Here is a 26,037-nt window from a genome sequence, read left to right on the forward strand (position 1 = left end):
GCTATATAGTTTTTAGATTATAAAGTATACTAAAATGTGTTTTGAAATGAGGTGTGTCTGACACAAAATTGCAGAAAATTCTGGAACAGCAAAAGCCATATTATTTTTCCCACAGAACGTGAGAAATTTGTGAATGAGGTTGGTGAACGTGAGTAATGCCTGAACTGCAGAACCATAGAATCACACACAACACAAGGTTGGAAAGGACCCTTGAAGTTCATCTAGTGAACTTCCCTGTCCAAAGAAGGGCTAACTTGGCTATCAAAAGTTGTTTCTTGTACTAAACCCAGTGGTCATGAATCCCAGTAAAACCCTGCTTTCAAGGAAAAAGCGTTTCCTGCTCATAAAAAAGTCCTCTGTAAAATCCATTGGTCTAACTTTTGTCTGGATTGACCCACTGCCCTGACATGCTTAAGTAGAAAAGTCCTTTTCTGGGTCCAAAAGATTCAGTGTTTAATCAAATCTTGTAAACCACAAAGAAGTGAATTTACCTACAGTTGGGGTTGGGGTTTTTTTGTTTGTTTGGTGCATTTTTTTGGTTTGTTTTACCATTATTGCAGTCAATATGATGACGTACAGATGTGTACTTCAAAGCAAATGGGATATATTTTCCATGCCAAAGATATATGAAAGATATAAAGCAAAATTCAGTGGCTGTCGAAATGTGTCTATCAAGTAAAAAAAAACCTGTTCTTCCTTTTTCACTGATGTATTAGATTAACACTGGTCAAGCAGATGGGACTCCTGGACTTGACCTTAATGTAGCTGAAGCATGGGAGCTGGGATACACGGGGAAGGGAGTTACCATAGGAATTATGGATGATGGTAAGTGAAGACTGCATGCTAATTTAGTATTTTTAAGTAGCTTTTTCCATGTAATCAAAGTAATAAAAAGATTAAAAAGTAATAATGGATTGCTTATAGTGCTGAGACTACCAGCCTCCATAAAGACTTTGAGATCTTCAGGGAAAATACGTTATAAAGACTTCACTAGGGATACTGAAGCATGGATATCCAAGCATTAAAAGTAGTTTGCAATTATCATTCAGATATCTTCCAGGGCACACTATAATGGCCATTAAGCCAAAGGAAAGACTCTGCTTGACTTCTGTAGGCACTGACTGGGGGACGTAATTGCTGTGCAAAAAGTACTTAAGAAAACGTTTTCTCCGTTACATTATTCTCAAAGTCATACTTGACAGCTGAAATAATTAAACACTTTCATGCTGAATGTCAATAAAGACCTGCATATTAAATATATTACTAATTTGAGGCTAAGTTCAAGGAAGATGAAGATAAAAGGTACAGTTGAAGTCACAGCTGTTCTACTCATGGCTTCCTTGTTGAAGTACAGGAATTCTGTGCAGTCTCTCGACACTTTTCTTTGGGCTAAATTTTGAATGTCTTCCTTTTATGGTGACTGAATAATATTAAAAATAAATAAATAAAATGCCTGGATCCACATATGTTTTCTGTCCTCACTTATTTCTGTTCCTCATCTGCTTACTCCTAAGACGAGGTTTTTGTGTAGGTAAGAAAGTAGAATCAGACATTTGTATATTGATGAGTGGTCAGTCTCATGTGAGGGATGATCTGTCATGTGATGTCATGAGAAATCACAATTTCACAGATCGCACAGACGCAGGACTTAGCTTTCAGAATAGCTAGGCACGACTGTGATGGGGATGATGACAAACTATTTGAGGTTCAGGCCAAATAAAGCTGTTGGCCCATCAGATACAGCTTTTACAGAAGGGGGTAATTTGCCTTATATTCACTTCCGGTAACTCTGGAAGGGAGCACCTGAATAACGTGATTCTTCATTGAGGCTTTTGTTGTCCACCTACCATTTGGATCAGGAAGGCTCTCCACAGATACAAGGGTATCTTCATGCAAATCTAGTGCTAAGGACCCTACGTAATGGGAGGTAATCGTTTCATCAGGATAACCACAATAATACGACATTCTCTGTGCAGATAAAATTGAGCATGTAATAGTGTGGTAGTTGGAGACACGGGGAGGAGTAATGATCAAAATGTAACATGAGATTGGTGACCATTTCTTTGAGTGTTTTAACTGGATATGTAATAGGTCAGCTTATCCCATCTGAGTGTAGATCTGCAGCTTCTGTTACACCGTCTACTGGGATTTGTATATTTGCCATATGTAGAAAGATACCATGCATTAGAATGAGTATATTCCGCACCACTGCCCTGTTACAATCTCTAGCACACTACCAAGGTGCGGTGCTTATACTCAGATAGTTGCTAAAATGGTCTAATCCAACATTGAAAGTTCTCTTTCATACACATAATCCAAAATGTGGAGTTTAGGTCTAAGTCTAGTTTAGGTAATTTTCTGTCTACTTAGTTTACAATTTTCAGTGGTTAAAATATTCCTTTTTATATCCTGTACTGATCCAGTGCTTACTGATCTTGTTAGTTTTGGTATGCTTTGAGATGGTAGAACTTGTATAAAGATAAATTGTGATTTAAACTAATCTTAATAAGTAAATATGATCTAGTCTACAAAACAGGTCAATAAATTTTGTCGCTGAGCTCACCTTTTCAATTGGCACCTGGATTTTGACTTTTTTTACCATCAGAAATGGTAAACCAGTTTAAAAGTCCACATTTAAAAACTGGAATTTCATGTCAACCAGTTGCATCATTTGCCATGATAATTTTCCTATGACTGCAAAGGAATCTTGTTCTGTGATCATTAGAAAATCTTTTTTGAAACTTTTAACCTTTGATTTCTGTTCTGTCATTATCTTATTGCAGGAATTGATTATCTGCATCCTGATCTCGCATCAAATTACGTAAGTACATGCTGACCTTTTCTGTAAAAATGTGGATTTTCTAATTGTTGTAGTCCCGCTGCTACAAAATTTTAAATAGTGAGTGGAACTACAGTACAGCTGGACTGCTGATCTTACAGATGATACATTTCACATTGAAAGAAGCAGACTAAAAATGGGACTGCCTGTGCAAGGAATGGAAAGGTGACAAGACTGTTTGTGGAGGAATGACAGTGCTACCTCACATTAAATAAGCTGCAGCTTGCAGTATTGGATTTAGGACAGAAATGAGTAACCTGGGAATTGGCTCTAAATCCTGCTATTAAGATGCGGAATGCACCTGTCACTTGGAGGGCCATGGAGCTGTGGGCTGTGGCAAGGCACGTGTTAGCCTTTGAAACCTCTAGAAACAGCTTAATTCCTTTATAACAGGTGATTTGATCCAGTGCTCCAAAGCATGTGCAGGGCAGATTGTATATTCTCAGCACACACTGTGTCAATTGATTGTTCCTCAAACCTGCCTCAGCCTTCAGACCTTTGGGCTAGAGGATTTTTATCTTTCTTAATTCTTCCAGGCTCTCCCCAACCCCCCGTTGATACTAGCACTCCTATCTCCAGGCATCTACAAGGGCTTCCAGCACCCATGGACCGGAGGTTGCCTTTGTGGTACGCTGCTCTCACACTGCGCTTGTGGCAGTCCCTTGGGCAACGGGCGTCAAGAAGCTGTGGCTCCTTGCCGGGGCGGGTTGCAGTGCCTCTGCTTTAGGTCTTGCTGTTCTCCTGCAGTCAGTGGCTTCCTGAGGGAAGCCGACGCTTCCTCAGCTGAGCAATGTGGTTTAGTCTGCAATTGCAATTAAATGAAAAGAAGAACAAAAGACAGCTGGGAATTTTGGTAAAACCATGAGACGTTCAGATAGAATAGCTCCAAAATGAGAAAGAGTAAGACAATTATTTTTACATACTTGCAGTTTGGAAAATAGTAACGCACAGGATGAAAACCAATTTGTTGGTGCAAGTAGCAAAGCACATTTGGTAGAGAATAAATGGATATAGAAAGTGTTTACTTTGGACAAGGAATTTGGGAAATAGCTGACCACACAGGTGAAGTGCATGATGGCCAGTTTCACTCCTTATGAACTGGCTTGATAGCAGCTGGTTAAACCCTGTGTCCTGACTGCAAAATTTTCTCCCAAGAGGAATAACTCAGCAGGATGTTCCCATAAATTGATACAAATAAAGAAGTTTGTAAAAGGCAGCCTTTTTCTTTGCAGGAATGGTACTCTGTGTGTATGTTCTAGCATACGATCTGGGCAAAGCACGTGCTCTTTACTCACTTTTCAGCAGCAGGCGTGGACAAAGTATGTGGGAATATGCTGGTTCTAAAAGCCATGTTTCAAATAAACAAGCAAAAAGTCTGTACACCATATCTAATATAATTCCAAACAGAAACAGTTCTGTTGTTAACAGTGAACCTGGGATCATGCCTGGAAACCAAAAATAGGTTTCTCAGTAATACAATGTTTTCTCTTTTAATTCTAAAAATATTTTCTGTTTGATGGATAAATATTTGTCAGGCTTAGCAGAAATGTATTGTTTTTAGAGTGGCAATAGTGAGTATTCTAGAATTAATAGAAGATGACACAGAGAATGACAATGCACAGACATGATGCTAGAAATCAGAAGATTGTGGAGCTGGAGAGAAATCTGAGAGTCCAGAAAAGAAATTTTAGGATTAAAATTGGAGAAGAAAAGCTATCTGGATATGGGGACAAAAAACCTTTAATGGCAGTTGTGAAAGACTTGTGAGGACACTGATCTCAAAATGAGAATCTGAAAAAGGTTTGTGTAGGAATGACTTTGTCCAAGCAAGGAGTGGTCCACTAGTGGAGCAATGATCAGGCTGTGGAGGGACAAAAGAAGATTGTCTGGCCAATGCAAAACGCAGAATTAGGCATGGCTTGTGCAAGGCAGATCAATAGCCAGATACAGGGGAGAAAAGACTGAGGAACCGAGTGGTTGGTAAGACAATCATTAAAGGAGAAGCAGAAACCCCGTCTGAAAGATCAGTCTTAAAGGAGATACCACCCCAGTGCTTTTAATACAGAAATACAAAAATAGGAGGTATCACATGAAATCTGTGGTTCTAGGCTGTCACAGCACTGGGGAAAAAAAAAGGGGGGGAAAAAAAAAAGCTTGAGTTTGTATAGTTCATCTTTTTTGCCTAAGGTTCATTTTTCATTCCGTGCTGAGTATACCAGAGGACACAGCAAGGAAACGTGCTGATAAATTAGCACATTACGTGCAAGGTAACCAGTAAAAGGGTAAACTTGGTAACCAGTAAGAGGTGCTGGCCCCTCCTCCTGCAGAGCCAGCTGCAGTTGCTGTGTCTGAGAGGTGGCTGGCTGAAGGGCAAGGTTGACTCCTGCTCCCGCTGCTAAAATCTGCCGTCTCCTCCCTCGCCCAAGTACAGCACAGCGGTTGCAGGGCTTGGTTCACCTGCACTTTGCCTCTCCTCCTCTCGCTGCAAGGCTGCGCAGGCCTCCTTGAGTCCGAGGAGATCCTGCTCTGATAGCATCGGCTGTGTCTCAGAGACCATGGGGGCCTTTTTTCCCAGTAGGTAGTAATTTGGGTATGAACTAGAGACAAGGACTCAAATTCAGCTGAAGGAAAGATGAGTTTAGACCTAAAAATGCAATGAAATGAGTCTCTTGGGAATGAATTGTTAACTTGCTTCGGGCTGGCACAGTAATTGCAGTCACCCTTGTACAATTCCTATACCACACTTTTGGTATTTCACGACATTTGCATTTTGGGGAGGCTTTGTTATATTGTTTGTTTTTAGGAAATTAAAAGCCTACAGCTTTTGTTTCTCAAGTGTGTAAATGCCTGCATACCCTGGCAATGTCTGTGCATCTTGCTTGGAAAATTGGGAACTATTAGAAAGTCTCTCAAAGGTGGTGCTCCAGTGCACTGGAGCATTTTCAAGTATAAAAACTTGGCTTTGATTACTCAGTTTAATTTGGCTTTTATGGTTTTGATTTGCTGGTTTTCTTGCTTGAATAGTTTAATGGGGGTTAGCACTTAGACAAAATGGGGGGTCAGGGAAGAAAAAGAGCTTTCTAAAGAAAAAAACATTTTGTATTTTCTCCTAAAAGTTGCTGAACTATGACCTATCATATGGAGCGCACTCTGTCCATATTTTTCTTTGCAGTTTCTGAGCTTTACTGTTTGAATCATCCATTTCTCTTTTTAATGCACTTCATGCACATGGAAAAGAATGTGCCTGCTCATGGCCTGGATGGACTGCTCTCCCAGCACCCCCTCCCAGCTTGCTGCAGTATAGCTATTTGCTTTTCTGGGATCCAGGGGGTTATGGCGAAGCTGGAATTTTCCATTCTGCACCGTGAATGCAGAGAGACTCATTGTCAAACAGTCGATATTTTCCTCCAAGCCTTGGAAACCCTGCAGAGGTTCAGCCTTCAGGAAATTATTTTTTTCCCACAAAGAGAACCCTTCATTATGAACTGATAATTAAAAAGCTGAAGCCTAATATACTCCATGGTTTTCTTTCAATTCAGACTGTACATACAAAGCCAGCAATTTTCAGGACTGACTTCTCCAAGATACAGCATCTGAGCGAGAAAGAAAAGTGAAGTAACAAGGGCTGCATATTAGATGAACCGTGCCGCTTTGACCTTGATGATCTGCCCCACAGAAATCTCTGATGTAATTGCCCAAGTCAAATAGAGTTCACCTATAACTGGTGGTGAGAAGAACATTGCCCTTCCAAGACAGAATTTGTTGGAAACCCTCTGAAGACCTTGAAAAGCTCCCAGTGTCTCTGCACTGTCATTAATATCAGCACAGGGGATCCCCAGGGAACGTAAAGACAAGCCATAGCAGTCGGGTTCATCCTTGCCTGGCATCAGCGAATTATTTCAGTTAGCTTTATGAGATCTGATTCCTATGGCATGGTTTTCAAAAGAGCCCGAGACAGTTATACTGCCATTTCCTACCGCATTTCAAAGCGTTATTGAGCACATGCACTAGACACTTAATGTCAATAAAGCTTTACTGCTATAATACGTCAAAGGTATTTTCTGGGCAAGATTGCATGCTGGCCATTGATGCTAGTACCTATTTTAATTGCAATGTTGAAATAATACATGCATTATCACAAAACAGGGGACAGAATAAACTGTTTCAGATGTTGCAACACTAATTGGATTTTAGATTGTTTGGTTTCATTTGGGTTTTTGGTGTTGCATTGGGGTTGGGTTTTTTGCCAATAGGTTTTCTAAAATAAACACTAGCATAACAATTAAAAATTATCAACAAAAAACTGGGATAAATTCACAAACATTCTTCTACTAACACTGAAAATCTAGTAAGCACATTGTTTGATGGATGCTGTTTAAGTAGATTGTGGCAGAAATTTCATCAAGAAATCGTTGAGACAAAACGAAACCTCTTTTTTGCCAGGATAGAACGATGGATCGAGTGTTTAAATGCCAGGCTGACTGACGCCTTAGCAACTGAAACTGATGGCCTTCTGTTGGGCTGTTTATGCTGCTCAGGTAGCTTCTGGCAGCTAGGAGGCTGGTTTTAGCATTTAGAAGATGATCATTCAAGACATGCGAGACAATGAAGTTTCACCGGCATAAATTAGAAGTTACTGGGAAGAGAATGAAGTTCTCTGTTGCAGACTTGGCTATCTTTTTCTGTTATTCTGTGCAGTATCAGCTTCTGGGCTCATCTCTCTGTTCTGTGCAGTCTGTTTTTTTTTCTGAACATACGAAAGGCTGAAAAAGAGGTGATGCCTCCTCTGATAAGATCAGCCAGGCAAATGGGGTCCTTTGTGTGCTTGGAAGGCTGTGCTGGGTTTAGCATGTACAAAAAATGCTTCGTATCTTGGAAGACATAATGGGGTCCTGCAAACAGTCTTGTCCTCCCCTGCGCCTGATAGTAACTGGTTTTGCGGGTACTTGTTACAGTGGAGCTTGTGTGCTGCACTCTAAATAAGATGACTGTATAGTTTCTCTACTCCGCCTTACAGCTGCTTAATATGAGCACTGCTAACGGGAGAGAGAAGCCATGGTGTTGTGTAAAGGAGATGTCAGTGTCTTCTTACTTCATGAAAGATAAAAATGCTTTGTAATCATAGATGTTATCAAAGCTTTCTAGCCTTCAACTTAATTAAAAAGATGGAACAGCAAAAAAAATTTGAAGACTGTTTCTCCTCTGGATCATTTCATATGATGAAATGAGGGCCTAGATAGAATCTTTTTCTGCAAAGGAGGCTGCAACTTGTGAAGGAGATGTGATTGCCTTAAGGGAAGATGATTTGTGTCACATACAGAGCTGCGTTTGCAGCTGAAAACTGGATTTCTCACACTGAAAGATGTTCTGCTAACTGCTTTGCTAAAGCCCGATATGGGAGATCTGGACCCTGAATGCTTGGCAAGTTGTGCGGCTTGGTGCTTAGCACTGTCTGTGCAGCTGGAGTTGGCGTTGCTCCACTGATGCTGGCCTCTTCAGGGGCATGCACTGGTTTGCACTGGCTATAAAATATCCTCAAAGTACCATTCCTTTGGAATCAGAAAGATACTAACATATTGTAGTGGCATTTGGGTGAGATTATTTTCAGAGCAATGAATGCTGCAAAAAGTTTCCTTCTTTATTCCATATTAGAGCCACCTGAAGGGCATAATCTTCAAGTTAAATGCATGCCTGGTGTGCAGGCAATGTCAAATGGTGCCAAAGACACTCGCTTTGCAAGCTAAAGACCACACATTGTCCACAGCATTTATTTTTCTCTATAATCAATGTACTTAATTAATCAGCTGCACACTGAGAAAGTGCAAGGTGGCTAATCGCTTTAATCATTAAGCAGTGGTATTAATTTTCACTTAAGGCATCATCTGTGGAAAGTAAATTAAGATTGTTGAAATGAGAAATGCACAGGGGTGGAAGAGAGCAGATAAGGACGTTTCTGCATCAGTTCTGGCTTGCACTTTTGAAATTGGCTTGTGCTTCTCTCCAGGGCTTCTCCAAGTAAGTTTCTGGAAATATTTTCTTCTTTTATTTGGACAAGAAAAGCAGAGGAAAGATGTTAGTCCTCACTGTTTGCCATGGAGGGACCTGGCATTGCTATGTTTTGTTAGTACCTTCCTTTCTGCAGACCAATTAGCTTTTGGAACTGGCCAGAAATCTTCCATTAGAACAATATTTTTGCTAGAAAAGATGAGTGTTTTATAAAATCAAAGTGTCCATGGGAAAATAAAAGTGATTTTTTTTTTTTTATCAGTTCAATCTGATTTTAAATATTTGCCTTCTAGAACATGCTGAATTAAAACAGCAGCAACAAAATCCCACTCTGGTACATGGTCCACTTGGGAGAACAAGGTCAGATACACAGTCCCCTGGAGACAGTGTACACTGTGTAATTTTAAAACTGGTTTCAACAAAATGAAATAAAGAGCTTCTGTTTCCCCAAAGTGAAAATACCACATTCTGGGTTGAAAAAGGCAAAACTATTTTTGAAGATTTTTCCATTTGGAAGCTTTTTTTAATTTTCTTTTTTTCAAAGAGTAGTTATTTTAACTGCTCATAGTGTTTAAGACACTAACCAGTGTTGAAATCCCTGAATATCCATCAGCATTGAAGTGGAAGTTAATTAAAATTCATGCTGTAGTTGCATTTTGGCTACCAGGGTATCACCAGGGAAGTCTGAATTAGATGGTATGTGTGGGGAACACTAGTCCCTCACAAAGCTTCATCAAAATTTGACAGGTGTTAGGGAGAGACTTTTGGGCCCAGTGATGATTTTGGCAAGGAGAGTCACAACCCCCCTGTTAACTAGTGGGCACGTGGCTGGTTTTGAAAGGAGAGTTTTGGTCGAGCCCTTTGGATAAGCCAAACTTGCAGAAGAGGAGAGCAGGGAGGCACGAGGAGTCCGCTTTCTTCTGCAAAACCATGATAGCCTAAATACAGTAGATAAAGATGCAGATGACCTCCTATACTTTAAAGACCTCTTCTTCACTCTGCCTGTAAATTAATTTGGTTCATTTGAAATTTATTCAATTCTTTCTGTCCTGGCACTTCATCTTGACATGGTTGTTTGCTTTGCATTGTTTGATTTTAGTTGTATGCATTTATGTTCTCCGTATTAATATTTTACTTTTCAGTAGCTATGTAGGTGGTTAAGATATTTTTAAATGCCTGCCCTATTTCAGATTGCTTTGATTTAAATATAATGTTCTTCATTTCTGTTGCATTCCCAACAGAAGCAATAAGCATAATGAACATCTCTTACAGGGGAACAGAATAGCAGTGCACAATGTCTAATAAAATGTTGGCCTCATTGAAGTCAATGGTAGTTTTTCCATTAAGTTTGGAGCAATCAGAAATTTGGCAGATCATATAAATAACAGGTTTTTAATGTTTGTTCTACTGTGTATTCCTTTTTTTTAATTATCACAGTAAGAGGCATAGGCTTCCTAGCTTCAACGGAGCAAATAATGATACCAAGAGCTGCGGAAACATGACTGCCCAGCCTAGGATAACATGTTTTACTGTAGAACAGGAGCTTGTATTTGATGACCCTTCGGCTGCTTCCAGTGCTGTGTAGATGTTGTTTTGTGAAAGTTAAATGGATATGGTATTGCATACTTCAGTCACATGTTCCCTGTGCTGTTCTTACTCATAAGCTTTGGTGTAGATTTGGGATTGTTGGATATATTCTGCAGGCAAGTTGTGATTTGGATTTTGTTAGAGGAGGTGAATCTCACTTTGAATACGTGCAAACGAGAGCGTAAAGGCTGTGCTATGTTCAAGGACTTAATAATTTTGATGCTAGCACATGTTTTTTAGAATTACTTTGTAAGAAAGTAAATCACTTTACTTCAGTGGCACTTTAACTCAGTTGCAGAATTAGTCAACAGTGATACCATGTCTGACTGATGTAATTGTGAATCTTTCTTTCAGTCCGCTAATGATGTCTAGAACATTCCTTAAATTTACACATCCAGTAAAATCCTGTGAAAACATAAGCTATGATCACATATACTAATCTTTAAGAGAAGAACCTGGAATGATCATGTACTATTTAAAGGCATTGACACTTGCAAAATGTAGTCTGTGTGGATTTACATGAGAATGTCTGTTCTGAAGATCCCACCTTCTCTCCCTGAAATTTTGGATTTAGATGTCCGTTGGTTTTGCCAATTCCACACAGAATAAACAATGCAGCTTTTTAATTAATGAAAAAGCATATAATTGGTCCATTAAAATCCCTGAGAACGCAGCATGTCTTGACAGATATTAGTCACATTATTAAGACTCCCCTGGGATGCTTTCAAACTATACTAATGAGGGCAGCATGCAACTGCAATAAGACAGAGTAGATCTTCAAGACCTTCTAACTCTAAGGCATGTAAGTCAACCTGTGTTTGCTTTTTGTGACAAAAGAAATGTAGATAATAGTTTTCAGAGTCTCTCTGAAATGTTCACTTGCTTTTGATTCACCTATGTGTCCATTCATCATCTTCCATATTTGTGCAATTTAGGTGAAACACCAGTTGAGCAGTTGTTAACGGTTTCTTCTCTTGTCAGCTGAGAAACCTTTCAGAAGAAGGAAAATACCCAACCACTTTTCTGTCTCATCTGTTCTTACTTTCAGTTCCTCTGTATCACCAGCATAGCTTTCCCTGTCCTTCCCTCTTCATACCAGGACCAGGTTGGCTGGTCTGTTGTAGCTAACTCCCCAAACCATCTAAGCTACTTTGACTTCCCTCTTCTGCAAAGCCGCAGTTCGCCTGTTTTGTAACAACATGATTGGTGTAAGCCATTACAGCGGTCACCCTTAACATCCTGCCAAGTTTGTTTTATGAGTGTTATTATAACCGCATGTCCAGTACTCCTGCACTTTGCTGTGAGCATTGTTGATAATTGATTGTTTTTTTATGACTCTTGACTGCAATGCCTTTGCAGTCACAGAGAGTGGTGTTGGTGCCAACTCCTGCTAGCCACACACACAGCAGCAGGGTAGCATTTGATCTCCCAGTGCAAGTGGCCACTCTTTGCCCAGACCATGTCATGCTAAACAACTGGGTTCAAATGACTGCTGAGTTTGTACTGCAAACTCCAAGCCATAGATTTTCTTCCACTGATGGACAAAATTGGTCTTTATCCACCACATGATGCCTAAGAAAGAGACTGGGTGTGATGCTGAATCCTGCCTACTGTGTTTGGTGGGAGAGCCCATGGCAGATTTTGGTAGGCTTTGAGAAGAGCAAGAGGGCTCTAGCTCCCCTTCTTTTCCAACTCATCCCTCCAAGAAGCTGTAAGTGTTGGCTGCCATCAAAACACTGCAAACACAACCTCTATTGCAGCTCAGCACCCAACACATATTTGAAATACTGACAAACTTGTCAGTTATTTCTTACAGGAATACAACTAAGAATAATGGACCTGAACCTCATTTCTCTGCTGCCAGCTTTATACCTCTATTACTTTCTCAACTTCAGTAGGTCACACTAATATATAACCAAAGTATATGAAGGGGGAAAAAAATCCATGTATTGGAAAGGGAATGAGGGCCAGGTTTTTAATAAAATGGAATACTAAAGCTAGATGAAGTGTGTGTTCACAGTATTTTTCAGTAAAAGTCATTGCACTCTTTGTATTTGCTATTATGATAAAATAATTCAATGGCTCATATATCTCTAGCCACTCAGATGCCACCCCCCCCATCCCCACCCCGAATTAAAGAAATCAAGGAGTTCATTCCATAGTCTGAAGCTTTAAAGCTTTACATTTGCTACTTGCCCTGAAAATATTTAACAGTAACTAGTTGCTTAATTTATTTTTATTTTATTAATTTAATTGTCTTAGCAATGTGCCTCCCTATGAACCATCAGTACCTCTTCTGTATGTTGCAGGAATAGCTTAAAGATTCTTGTGCACCCCCTCTGAAAATTCAGGAATGTTTGGCGGAGCAGAAATAGGTTTCATTTTTTTGTAGGTTAACTTGCTTTTGCCTTCAGAGCTCTGGCTCTAAGTAATTAACAACTGGTGATGTGCTTCAGGTTTCCTCCACATCAACCTGAAAACTGTGGAGCAGGCTAAGAACACCAAGAGGTGAATTGTGGAGCAGCCTCTTTATTATAAGCACAAGTTCATTTGACTGCTTGCTTTTTAATGAAGTCTCATGCCTGCCTCAATTTCTTATGCTTTTTCTTATGTCAAGTGAAGATGCAGGGGAGAGGAAATGGAGGGTATTTCAATAAGCTAGTTTTATTTGTCAAACTTTGCTAGGTAAAAAATGAATAAATCTCCACTTCTTAAAAAATCTGCCCAATCTAAATTTTCTCTGAGTCTCTGTGATTCATCTTTTCGGTCCTGTTTGACTATGTACCTCTGAGCCAAGGATTAGCAAGCAGCTACAGAGAGTTAGATGGCATTTAGCTGAATGCATTTGGAGTTTCATTTGGTTTACTATATTGGGAAAACATTCAACAGTTTTGGTACCTAACAATAGAATTGATAATTTTGTCTCTTCTTTGAAGCTTGAAAAAGTTCATGATTAGAGCTACATGTGTGGTATACGGCACTGCTGTACTGCTCAGGTGTCTTATCCCCATGTGAAATAGTTTGTTTAGCTGCAGCCTTTCTTTTTGAAGATGCTCACATGCTGAAGAGCACCAGCAGGCAGTGTAACTTGTGTTGATTTTCTGATTTTGTCTGCAGGGGAGATAAGAAAGAAATTAGTGGGGAGAAAGTAAAATAAGAGGTTGTGTGACACTGTACTGCCAAGTGATATGTAGAGAAGATCATCAGTTACTTGACAAAGCATATCTGTCTAATCTAGAAAAAGAACACAATGTAAGATGATCTCAGTGAAGCATTTTTTCTTCATAACTGTTACTTTAAAAATAATGCTACCTTAATGAAGATAAATATAAATGTTAACAGGAGACCCCATGTCTTTTTCAGCTGCATTTTTTGTTTGGTTTTAAACCTAAGCAGTGAAAAAGTTTCAGCTTTGCAAAATAAGAAGCTGCATAGAGGCGAGACAGTGAACATGTCTTCCTATAAATTCTAGTAACTGGATTGTTAGAATTGTTACCACTTGTTTGTACCACTCAAGTATTTCTACTGTTAGAAATTAAGCAGTAGTCACCTGTTGTTTGTAGTCAGTTTATCCTCTTTTGGCTATAATTCCACTAGTTTTTTCTTTTGACCTAATCCCAGATGCTTGAAATAAGAGCTTGGTCAGTGATAACTAGAAAATGAAATCACCTCTGCAGTGTGCTCTATACCTGCTCATTCTGTGGCCAGGCAAGGCCTTTAATGAATACCTGAAACTGGACCACCAGGAGGGCTTATGGGCACCTCAAGTATTATTCAGGACCCAGCACACTTCTCTACTTCATCCGGTTCAAATGATGCTCTGATGTATTATTCTGTGACTGTTTTGAAAAGGAGGATGGCAGAAAAGTGTGCTGCTGTCTTATTCATTATTCAAGATCTGGCTGGTGTTGTCTGGCTGAGTGTTTTTATGATGAACCTGTAAGAACTGCATAAAAGGCTTATGTTTCTGGAGGGAGATGATGATGTTCACCAGCAGGGACTTTGGTCTTTAAGGTTAGCATTTTTGAACATAGCCCATCACTTCATGGATATATTCTTGGTGTTGACAAGGTCTTGAATGCAGCTCTGAATTTGCTGGATAGTAATATAGGACATGTAAATTAGTTCAGGTAGGGGCAGACCTATTTAAGAAGTTGCAGGTTTTTTTCATTTCCATTTAAAAAAACCCCACAAACCAAAAGAAAATAGAACTGCGTGCTTCCCATGGCAGAGAGGAGAGGGCTTACGGTGTGACTACTGACTTAGCAAGCCTGCCTCTGTTTTTCATTAATGACCTTTAAGCCTTATAGCACCCCTCCTAGGCAAAATATCATGTTGCCTCCTTTTTCGCCTCCTGGTGAGCATATTCCATTTTCTTAAGCTTGTGTGTACAAAACGGAATTTCATTTTTCCACCACATGGCATTTGGTGTTATTTTAGTACAGTTTCTCCGAGATGTTATATGTTGTAATTTGAGCCCAGGGGTTTGCTTGCTCTTCGGATCAGTAAAGAAATCAAACAAGCAAAAGGTATCTTTCTGCCTCAGATCTCTAAGGATTTGCAGTTGCCTGAAGAGGGTAAGACCAGATGCCACCTGTGTTAAAAATGTTTCTCTTCTAAAAGAAGACACAAATCTCTGGGCTAAATTCACCAGTGCTTTAAGGTCATGAATAGAATCAGACTGTGACCAGTGGGACATGTGTCTTTAATTGTCTCCTGGACTAGCATGTGAGCATAGGCACATTTCTTGAGTTATGGAGAAAAAGAGTAGTATTACTCTTCAGAGGCTTGTAAAGCCATATAAAAATTTATGGGCTTGCTGCATTATTCAAGGTACATAACTTTATTACAGACCTGAGCAACACATAGGACAACTGATCTGTTATTATTGTCATATTTTACATAATGAATGTTTTACACAGAAGATTTTACTGCATATATTTTAAAAAGTACGGGCAATTCTTGGGAAAATGCCGGTCTAAGCTTATTTTTAAGGAAAGCAGAATTTTATACACAGGCAAAGGTAATCTATTTGTGTCATGGTGTGCAAGCCATTACTTAATAAATGACTGAAGGAATCTCATCATCTGATCGAGTACTCTTCCATTAGCATCTTACTTGGGGTAGAGGCTAGAAAGCAAAAATAGAGATATGCCTTAAAATACTATGCCATTCCTTTCTGTAATAGCATTTTGTTATATAATAGACATTATTTATAAGTAATTGTGTATAGATGGTGACTGATAAACATCAGGTTCAAATCGCTTTGTGACAATGAACTGGTTTTGATTGAACATGAACAAGATGAATCCTATCCCTCTAACATTGTATGCCTGATGACTAGTCTAAGGCTAGACCGCAATCTATGATCAGTGCCTAAGATTGGTGGTTTGAGTTGCTCCCTGGAGAAACAAAGCAGACAACTACCTTAGATATTGAAAAAGAAATATTAGACACTTCAAGTCTAAGAGAAGTAACTCCTAGTAGACTAGTTTAGCATTAAAACTGGAAACTGAGTCACCTGAATTGAAAAGCAAAATGTTTTCATGTTAGTGTGCTGTTGCAGATCCTCACTGCAGTGGCTTTGGTTGCCACCTCCCAGGTTCCTACCCTGATTAAATCTCCATGTTAGCAATAAATTCCCTCTTGCTGCCTGCTGGGGAGTCCAGTCTGTGGAGGAGAATGGCAGACCACAGATTTTAGTATTCATTTCCCAAAACACAAGGTGAAATATTTTAGCTATCCACTGAAGCAGTTCCCTTTTTGGTCCAGTGTTCAAACTGATTTAATTTGTCACTGGTTTATGCTTTTTAAAAAAAAAAAAAGTAAAGAAGCTTGAGGCTTAGATATTTGGGGATTTGATCTTTAAATTAGGAACTTGAAGCAGTCCATTTGTACTTGTCGCTGCTGTTTCATTACCCGTTCCACTGCTTCCATAGTGTGGGCGGAATATTTCTTCATGAAGCTGAAACTCACTGTCTTTTCTCAAAGACCCTAATGAAGATAAATTGTGCAGTCAGCAGTTGTTTTCTTTCCAAGAATTCTTCTTAATTTTGCACTTTGTGGATGGTTCCTGCTACATTAGATATCTTTTTCCTGTGAGTGCAGTGATCCAAAATCAAGCGAGTAAGAGCTACAGGATGTGGAGGACCTCTGCACAACTTTGTTTATAGCCTGCCTAAAGCAACCTTTCCATAAGCTGACGTTTGGTTACATGGGACATACAGCAGAGCTGCAGTCTGCTGTAGGGTGGCTGAATCATTCATGCCGGAATCCCTTTGTCTATCACTACTTTGGACACGAGTGGTACATCTGCACAGCTAGAAGGGCTTTTCCATCCATAATTCTTTGCACAAGGGAATTCTAGAGTCAAGAGTGGTTGATAGCTACTACGAGGTGCTTGCATGTCTGAGGATGTCCTGAAAAATCAGTCTCACCAGACCCCCTTTGAGTTGAGGGTCTGTGTAAGTAGGACTGCCTTTCTTCCAGATGTGGAAAAAAACACAGCTGACCCACGACTGAGCTTAAATTCTCATCTGTGCAGCTGGCAGTATATTGAACTAATTACATTTAGTACTGAGTTAGACCATACCTACATGAAAGAAATGATCTGGAACTAAGCTTAGTTATTTGCAGTCTGCATAGTTGCCAGGCCATGTCTGGTCCAAGGTAGTAGTGTAAGAAAGTTCCCTTACTTTGTGATTGAAATGCATTTGTCTCCAAAAGTTGCCAAGCTAGACTCTGTAACAGAGTAGGTTTTATCCGCTAATGAAATTACTCAGTCATTGTTTCTGTTTTGACTTTACCACAGGATGTTGTTTTCCAGCTTGTCCTGCTAGCAGTAGGTACTGCACACGTTAATAAAGAACAGGACTGGATCTTCTGTTGACAAGCTCATTTCTTTTTACTGCCACATATTGGACAAAACCTGGCCCCTCGCACAAATACTTGTCACAGCTCCCCTGGACACTGCAGAATCCAAACTTCCTCTGTTGCATTAAGATCATAGAATGCTTTGGGTTGGAAGGGACCTTTAGAGGTCATCTAGCCCAACCACCCTGCAGTGAGCAGGGACAGCTTTAACTAGATCAGGTTGCTCAGAGCCCCATCCAACCTGACCTTGAATGTTGCCAGGAATGGGGCCTCCACTACCTCTCTGGGCAACCTGTGCCAGTGCTTGACCACCCTCATTGTAAAAAACTTCTTTCTAATGTCTAGTCTAAATCTATTCTTCTTTAGTTTAAATCCGTTATTCCTTGTCCTGTCACAACAGGCCTTGCTAAAAAGATTCTCCCCATTGACCAGCCAGGTTAGCTCAGTTGGTTAGAGCATGGTGCTAATAACGCCAAGTTCACAGGTTCAATCCCTGCTTACTGCAGGGGGGTTGGGCTCGATGATCTCTCAAGCTCCCTTCCAACCCAAAGCATTCTATGATTCTATGATCTTTCCTGTAGGCCCCCTTTAAGTATTGGAAGGCCGCAATAAGGTCTCCCCGCAGCCTGCTCTTCTCCAGGCTGAACAACCCCAACTCTCTCAGCCTGGCCTCATAGGAGAGGTGTTCCAGCCCTCGGATCATTTTGGTGGCCCTCTTCTGGACCTGCTCCAGCAGGTCCGTGTCCTTCTTGTGCTGAGGGCCCCAGAGCTGGACGCAGTGCTCCAGATGAGGTCTCACCAGAGCAGAGGCAGAGGGGCAGAATCCCCTCCCTCGACCTGCTGGCCACGCTGCTTTTGATGCAGCCCAGGATTCGGTTGGCCTTCTGGGCTGCAAGCGCACATTGTTGGCTCATGTCCAGCTTTTCATCCACCAGCACCCCCAAGTCCTCCTCCGCAGGGCTGCTCTCAATCTCTTCATCCCCCAACCTGTACTGATACCGGGGGTTGCCCCGTCCCAGGATGCTGGGATGTCTGTGCCACACGGCTTTTGCCAGGCGCACTGGGTGAGGCCCAAAGTCTTCTAGCTCAAGATCCTGCCTCCAACAGGAGCCAGTAGTGGGTGTTTGGGGAGCAGTATGGTGACCAAGTCAGAGACTGTGGTATCTACCTGACTGTGGTCTCCTGGCTTCTAGCATTTACTGTTTTGTGGACTGTTGGGAGAAGGAGGAAGCACAGCATCTAATACCCCTTCCAGATTTATCTTCTGTTAATTTGTCTAACCATTTTTTTTATTTCATTCAGGCTTTTAACCTCTGTATTGCTGTGGGGCAATGAATTTTGTAACTCATTACATGTTCTGTGGAAAAATACTTCTTCTTGTTTTCTGCTGCTTCTGAATCTCCCCTCTGGTAATTTCTATGGATTCCTACTAGTTCTTATGTTATGAGAAGCAGCAAATAATAACTCCCGGTCCACCTTCTCTGTGCTATTCATGATTTATAGACCACTGTCAAATTTCCCTTCTTTCCCTGGCTGAAAAGTCATGTTCTGTTTACTCTTAGCTCATACAAATGTATGCCGTTCAAAGTGCTGTATAAGCAGTTGTGGTAATTAAAAGAGGTAAATTAAACCTACACCTGGGCACAGAGCCTTATTAGCACTGAGAATTTGTGGCTATAGCTGACATTATTGGACAGCATCTTCAGACTGAAAACCAGGCAGGGCCTTAGCTTAGAGATATGGAGAGATCAGTAAGGATACTCACAAAGGGATTCAGCTATGTCGGAGCTGGAGAACAGCATCAAGCTGCGTGGTAGGCATTCTGCAAATCTCTGCTCCATTCAAATGCTGCAAAATACTTATTGTCCGTGCTGAATATAAGCAACCAGGCTTTCTGAAATGATCACCCAAAAAAATTACTGTACAGCAACTTGAAAGATACTTAGTTTTACCCTCCAAGGATCAAGGACAGTCTTGTCCCTGTTTCATTCCGGCACAAGGGTTTTTGAGAGTCAGGGGTTTTGAATCCAAAACCCAAAGACTTTGGTGCTGCCAATGGACTGTCTATTCCTGTACCCCAGGAACTGAGAATCTGCTGAAGGGGAATGTTTTTAGGAGCAAAGCTATTCATACACGAGTCTCAAATTATCTTCAATAGCATGCTCAGCCAAATCTGAAAAAAGAATACAAGTACACATTAATTAAGAATTAACATAATTCTGTTCCTTGAGTATGGTGTTTATTAAAATATAAACTCTGTGAACATACACTTCAGAGGAAGCTTCTAAATATTTTTAAAAGCTTAATTTTCAGTCACCCTTTATTTATTTTTTCATTAAGAGAGAAGAAAGAAGATGGCACTTGACTCTCTGAAACTTTCCATTTGCTTCTCAGATATAGCATCAAAAAGTTGCTGAGTGTCCTTAACTCTGCTGATGGCGCAAAATCAGGAATGATTTAGATTTATATGAAAAGCAGAGACATGGGATGACATTTTTCAAAAGCGCCTGAAAGCCGCATTTGTTCAGACAACTAAAGGACCAAGAAAATACGCAAAGGGATTTTCAGACATATGTGCTGTCCACTAATGCAGTTTTCACATTTGAATTTTGAGAAACTTACATTTTTAGGCATTGAAATACTTTCAGAAATATGACTGTTTGTTGTAGTACCACAAACAAGTTTTTAAAAAATAATTCTATGATAGAAGACCCAAGTGTCTGGTCATGTCCAGCACTGCCTGGAAAATAGGGTTTAACCCTTGTCCTGCCACACCACGTAGCATAACACCTAAATACTCCTTTAAGTGTTGATGAACAGTCCCTCAGTAGTACTCTGAGCTCTCACACCACCTCTCAATTAGCCACACTATTTGGAAATACTAATGGTCTGCAGGAGGCTTTGCACCCCAGAAATCATCTTTCCCCAGGCTCGCTGGTGTGGGAAATGCACAACAGGGACCAGTTTGCATCCAGATGCATCTTGCAGAACAAAGAGGGCAAAGTTTACTAACAATTCTCAGCTCCCCTTCAATTTGTGGTGTTCTTTCCCCTGCACGTCTGCTGATTTACTGAACCTCTTTGTGTTTTGCAGAATGCCAAAGCCAGCTATGACTTCAGCAGTAATGACCCCTACCCTTACCCCCGCTACACAGATGACTGGTTTAACAGGTAAATGGGTTTTGATTAGCCTGCTCTTCACTTTGGTTTGCTTAAAAAATTATAAGTATTGGCTGATATTTGTGGAATGTCTGTTTTCTGCTAAATTCTGTGGTTGCCAAAACGGAAGCTGCAGTCTCACTACTGCTTGAAAATTAGAGGTTACTTCTGACTTCATTTTTTTAGGTAGCCTCTAGGTAATGCTGAACAACCATTTTATGGTTTACAAATGAAGTTGCTGCTTCAGAAGAGTATACGTGTAAATCGTTTGAATGGGTGATAGCCACATACTGTTTTCTGTCAGCTATCCTAGGACATTATGGTAGCCCAAATCTGTATATGCTTAATACAGTTTTGACTGTTTTCCCATCTACTGTGTCTGAGACAGTATCACTGCTAGCTAATTCTAAAGGGAGTAAGCTGGAGACAGGAAAAGTCTGGGGGGGGGGGGGGAAATTCCGATTATAGACTAGGAAGCCAGAAAAGCAGCATGGTGTAGAATGGCCGGTTTAAAAACAATTAAATCTTACATAAGTTCTGAATCGTCTGTCTTTTCACTGTGATTTAAGGGCAGTGTACATGGGTAGCATTTCAGGGATGATTCTGAGATAATTCTAGCTGCTGGAGGAATTAAAGTCCATGTACACTGACTGGGAACCTGTTCTGTTGTGTTTATAAACCTGGAATCAGCAGTGCAGCTGTGCTTGTTGTGCTATTTCTCCTGAATACATCATGATTGCCCAAGACCCACTCCTTCGATATGTTCAGAACTTAGCCAGTTGCCTGCAGGAGAAGGTCTGGTCCTCAAGGTATGGTATAAATAAGAATGGCCCAAAAGGAAAGGCTTCAGATTTTAGGAAATGTGACCTTTTTTGTTTCCCAAAAGTCAGTTTTGGTTAGAATGGAACAGAAATGTGTGTCGACAGTTTTTAAAAAAACTCAGTGCCCTGGATTCTGCACCTGTCCCATGAAAAAGCCCGTTCTGTCAGGCTAACTGCTCTTAGCAAGATTTAACATAGTCAAGGGTGCAGAGTCCAAGGCACACCCATGAGCTGTGTTTAATACCTGGTGAACTCAGCATCCAGCATCTCTGGCTCTGCGGCATAGTCCCCATGGTCTGTAAATTTGTAAAAATTGTTTCAGGATATTTTCAGTGACATTTTTAGAAGTCTTCTAGATGCAAATATAATTGATGTTGCTAGCATTTACATAGCAGCAGCACTGAGGATTTGAAAACTTTTAAAAGTTTCAAGGCTCAGTCTTAGTGCCTATTAAAAAATATTTTAGGCCTATTTGATGTGTTTTTCATCTCTAACTTAGTATGGGTGTAGGGATGGCCTCTGTGTTTTGTATGGGCTTTTTGTTTTTATTTCTGAAGAAATCAATTTTAATTCTCTCAGAATGGCACAACAAAGATGTGGAGCAGCTGTGCCTCCACCTCAGATGCAGGCTTTCTGGAACAGATCAAACAGATTTAGGAGCTGTAATGTCCTCCTTTGTAGTCCTGCCATTTTTCAGCCAAAGCAAGATGCCAATGAGATTTCTCCTTCATTTCGGGAAAGGACATCTGACACTTTTAAGCTAGTATGGATCCAATTAGTGAATGGAAAGTCGGAGAAAGACGAGGGCTCTAATTTGTGAAGGTCTGCTGCCTTTCTTGCTTTATTTATGCAAAGGATATTTGCAGGAGAAAGATCACTTAACTCTGGAGCAGCACGGAGGAAAATTAAATTTAGCTTTCGTGGGTAATGGTAGCTTTTGTCTTTTTCAGTGTGGAACTTCATAAAACTAAGTGTGTTCTGTCAAGCCCCATTAACACTGATTGTGCTGCTATCAAGTATTTTGTAGTGGGGCACAGTTTGCAGTCCTCACGTGTTCTGCAAGTGGCCCTGGAGGCAGAGTTACCTCCTAAAGTCTCTTAAAATGGGCCTCGAGCATCCTGGATGTGGCAAGGGTTATAGTCTGTGGCCCCAGGTGCCTCTGTCTAACTTCAGGCACCCAAGTGAAGAATCAAGGGTGAGCAGCATGGTCATCTGTGACCCGGTCTATAATTATTGAGAACAACATGATTCGTTTTCAGAGAACTGCAACACGTTCTTCTGTTTCTTTTCTTGAGGGGATGGGGAGCTCAAGTCAGCAAGTCAGGATGAGAAAAGGAATGCAGAAATTGCTTTGCTGATTTCCTTCATTATTCTTTCCAGAAAAAAATGATACCTAGAAAGTATAGCATTCTTTGTCACAAACGTTGAGGTTTCTTTGGTGAGAAAGGGAATTTTCTACCTTGCAAGGTAAATCACAGGAGCAACACATTCAGTAAAGCATCCCTTTCCTGCCTGCAGAATTCAAGAAGGCTTTAAGATGCAAGATTTCATGTTTTCTCCAGGCTAAGATGCAAACCAACACATCATATCCAGCTGTTCAGGAGCAGTCGTGACTATGTTTTTCTCTGCATATTTCTTGGCTATACTGTTAATCAAGCTGATGTGCTCATATATAAGCTACATAACTTCTGACTCCTGAATTATTATTACTGGTAGGTTACAACTGTCTGCCTATGATAGTCTGTCTATCCATATGTGTAGCTGCAAAGGTGCATCTGAATAGAGAATAGTTACACAGAAAAGCCATTCAGAGAAACCTGCAATAAAGGCTCCATTTTGCTCAGTTTGCAGTCAGTGATGTATCTCCCATTGAATTTTATGCATGCAGGAGGATCAGACTCAAAATAGGATAGCGTAATATCCCTTTTTCCATAAAGAATACATTTCTATGTGAGCAATTCAAGTGATTTGTGGAACAAGAAGCAGAGGGCTGTTTTTTAAAGAGATGAACCAAGGGGCTTTTGTGAGCTGCCAGCTGCATGTGCAAAGTGTCATTAGACTTTAAGAAAAAAAGGGAGAGGTTTTTGCATGGAGTATTTCATTAATCGCAGCTGCTCTGCTTGTAAGCATAGATTCCCCTTCCATTTTTGCTTTTTAAGGCTGCTGGAAGCACTTTGGCCTTTCCACCTAACAGCCACTGGCCTTTGAACTCAAGCAGGGTGGGTTTTGGAAGGGGACAGGGATTCACCCCTCGGGCAGGGAATTGCAGTCAGGCAGTTCAGCTGCTGTTACGGGGAGAGGCACATAGATGACTGGGCAGCCAAGGGATTTATTCCCATGCTTACTGTGCTGACTGCGTTCAGACCCATGGCTTGGGGACCAAGCCAGGATAGGGGACACTGGGTGCCCTGAGGGGCAGGGCTGTGTTTGAGCTTGAGGAGCAGTGAAAGAACCTGAACCAAGCCCTGTTCCCAAAACCAGGGGCCTGTCCACAGCACTCTGGTTTTTAGGAACCACTTTGGGAATTGCCTGTGGTTTTTTTTCTAACACCCACTCCTCCTGAACCACATCTAGTGGCTTAGCATGTACCATGTTGTACAGTGTGGAGGTACCCATAGGAGTCAGACATAGCTTGGCCTTTCTGTACAGCCCTCTGATTTCTTGTTGTGAGCGTGCAAAAGGCATGACTGGGGTCTCCCCATCTCAGAGCACTGAGATTATGAATTTCTGCCGTGATATAAATAACCAATAATTATTTCCACTCGTCTAGCCTTTGTATTCTGTATATTCTCTCACTCAGGTAAGAGTTAGCTGGGCAAAAATTATTTGCTATCTTGGAAACCCATATTCTTCAGAGGTAGAAATGTCCTTTACTTATTATGGATCCAAACAAAACACCGTTGAGTCAAGGAAAGAACTCCCCTTGGCTTCCAGACAGCGCTCATTAACAGGGTAAAAATACCTGCTCCCCTCCTTCTCATTTTTCAATCAATACAATGGAAACAACATTGAGAATGTGTATAAACAGATTTAGCAGCTCTTTCTACCTGCAGCGTTGTGACACAAGTGTCAAGGAAGAGCCACAGCACTACTGCTGGTTCTTGGTGTGTTTGGATGCAGGCAGTGGCACATTCCCCAAAGTAGGGGAGCGCTTTCACTTGTGCAAACACTCAAATGCTCAGAAGCTGACAATGTCATGTGAGTAAAAAGAGGATGGCATTTGCCCCACAAAAGTGTCCCTCTGAGCCTTGGATATTAAACCGCTGCCCAGTGCAAGCAACTAAAGTGGTCAAGATAGGAGGCAGATTGTCCCAGCTGTTGAGACTGCGGCACTGCATAGCCCTCCCCTGGCAGACAGCTGAAGTTAGGAAGGGTGAATCCTGTCCTTTGCTGTCTGCAGAAGCATTTCAAAGCGGATAAAAAGGAACCCCAGTGAAAATCTGTGCCACCTCTGACTAAAAATGTGTCGAAAAAAGGGCATGCACAATAGCATCGGCAGTGGGTTTTAGATATAGAAATAATTTTCAAAGACGAAGCAGAGTGAAATTTTCATAACTAGTACAGATACGTTATTTAAACCAGCTGAAGGCAAAACTGACTTTCAATTGAATCACCCTCTCCCACCTTAGGTTTTCACGAACGTTCATGTAAAATGTTTGCAGGGAGGGAAGAAAGGGGGAGGGAAGTTTAGTCATGTGTCAAAATGATCTCTGTTGGCATTCATAGGTTCTTCATCTGTCCTTGGAGCACTGCTGAATAATCTGTGAAAGTTGTTGTCTGGTACTGTAGGTTCCATGTTTATGGAAAACTTGCTCTGCATGGTACTATATGGTTTACCTTTGAAGTAACTTGTTCATAGCTGAAAATATTCTTAATTGTTTTCTATCCCCTTGTTTTGAACATTGAAATAATAGTGAAAAGGTGAACGTTGGAGAGAAAAGCTGTGATTTGCGCCTATGACATGGGTCACTTCATAGAAACCACAATGGGTTTATCAATGATACCTGAACAGCAAATAGGGCTAAATTGGAAAAGTCTGCTATTCGCTATTAATAATTCAACCAAATGTGTTTCCACTAACTCACATGTGATTTTTTTTTTTTTTTTCTCCAGTCAGCAGCATGGTGTCTAAACCCTGAGCTGCTGGAACAGGTCTGCTTGCAGTCTCCATCATGTGGTCCAGGGCGCTGGGGAGGCGAGGTGGGGGAGAGGACCTTCTGATAAAATTTTTTCACCAGGAATATAGGTTTTTTCCCCTCTGTGAGAGAAAGAGCTCACCTGGCAGTGTCACCGATTTTTTTTGCACCCCAGCATCAGTCAAGACAATTTTTTAACAAAGCCATTTATTCTGCTCTGTGGCTTGTAGCTAGCCCACAGGTGACTAGATAATGAGTGCCTAGCAACGGTATATTTTTTTCACAGTTCCTTGAACAAGGGCATGAGGGAAAACCTACTTGATTGTTGAAAGAAATGTCTCCAGCAGCTGAATAAGAAATTGGTATCGCTCTGTCTCTGCCTCCTTTGTAAAAGGAACTCACATGAGATCTTCATCCTTTCATGATCAAGACACTGTGTACATTCAAGGCCAGTAATTTTCTTTCATGGAGCTGCCTTTAAAAATATATTCTTCCAAGTACAGCGAGGAAAAAGAATGTGTCGCTTCTCACCCCTTTATTAAGGTTACAGTCACCTTTGCCAGAGATGCTTAAAGGGGGAGAGAGAGAAAAAAGATGATTAAAACAAAACAATTCTG

At 40.8% G+C, this 26,037-nt stretch overlaps 1 protein-coding gene across 1 annotated transcript in view; it reads left to right on the forward strand.

The window, feature by feature from the left end:
- The window catches only part of PCSK2 (proprotein convertase subtilisin/kexin type 2), a 107,988-nt gene that overhangs the window by 52,915 nt on the left and 29,036 nt on the right, over nucleotides 1-26,037 (forward strand). Inside the window, exons 4-6 of the mRNA XM_075708073.1 lie at nucleotides 717-825; nucleotides 2,784-2,821; nucleotides 20,399-20,475. Coding sequence (XP_075564188.1) covers nucleotides 717-825; nucleotides 2,784-2,821; nucleotides 20,399-20,475 — 224 coding nt within the window. The remainder of the gene's footprint in view (nucleotides 1-716; nucleotides 826-2,783; nucleotides 2,822-20,398; nucleotides 20,476-26,037) is intronic.

Source organism: Pelecanus crispus, chromosome 3 (assembly GCF_030463565.1).
Source record: "Pelecanus crispus isolate bPelCri1 chromosome 3, bPelCri1.pri, whole genome shotgun sequence".
NCBI lineage: Eukaryota > Metazoa > Chordata > Aves > Pelecaniformes > Pelecanidae > Pelecanus > Pelecanus crispus.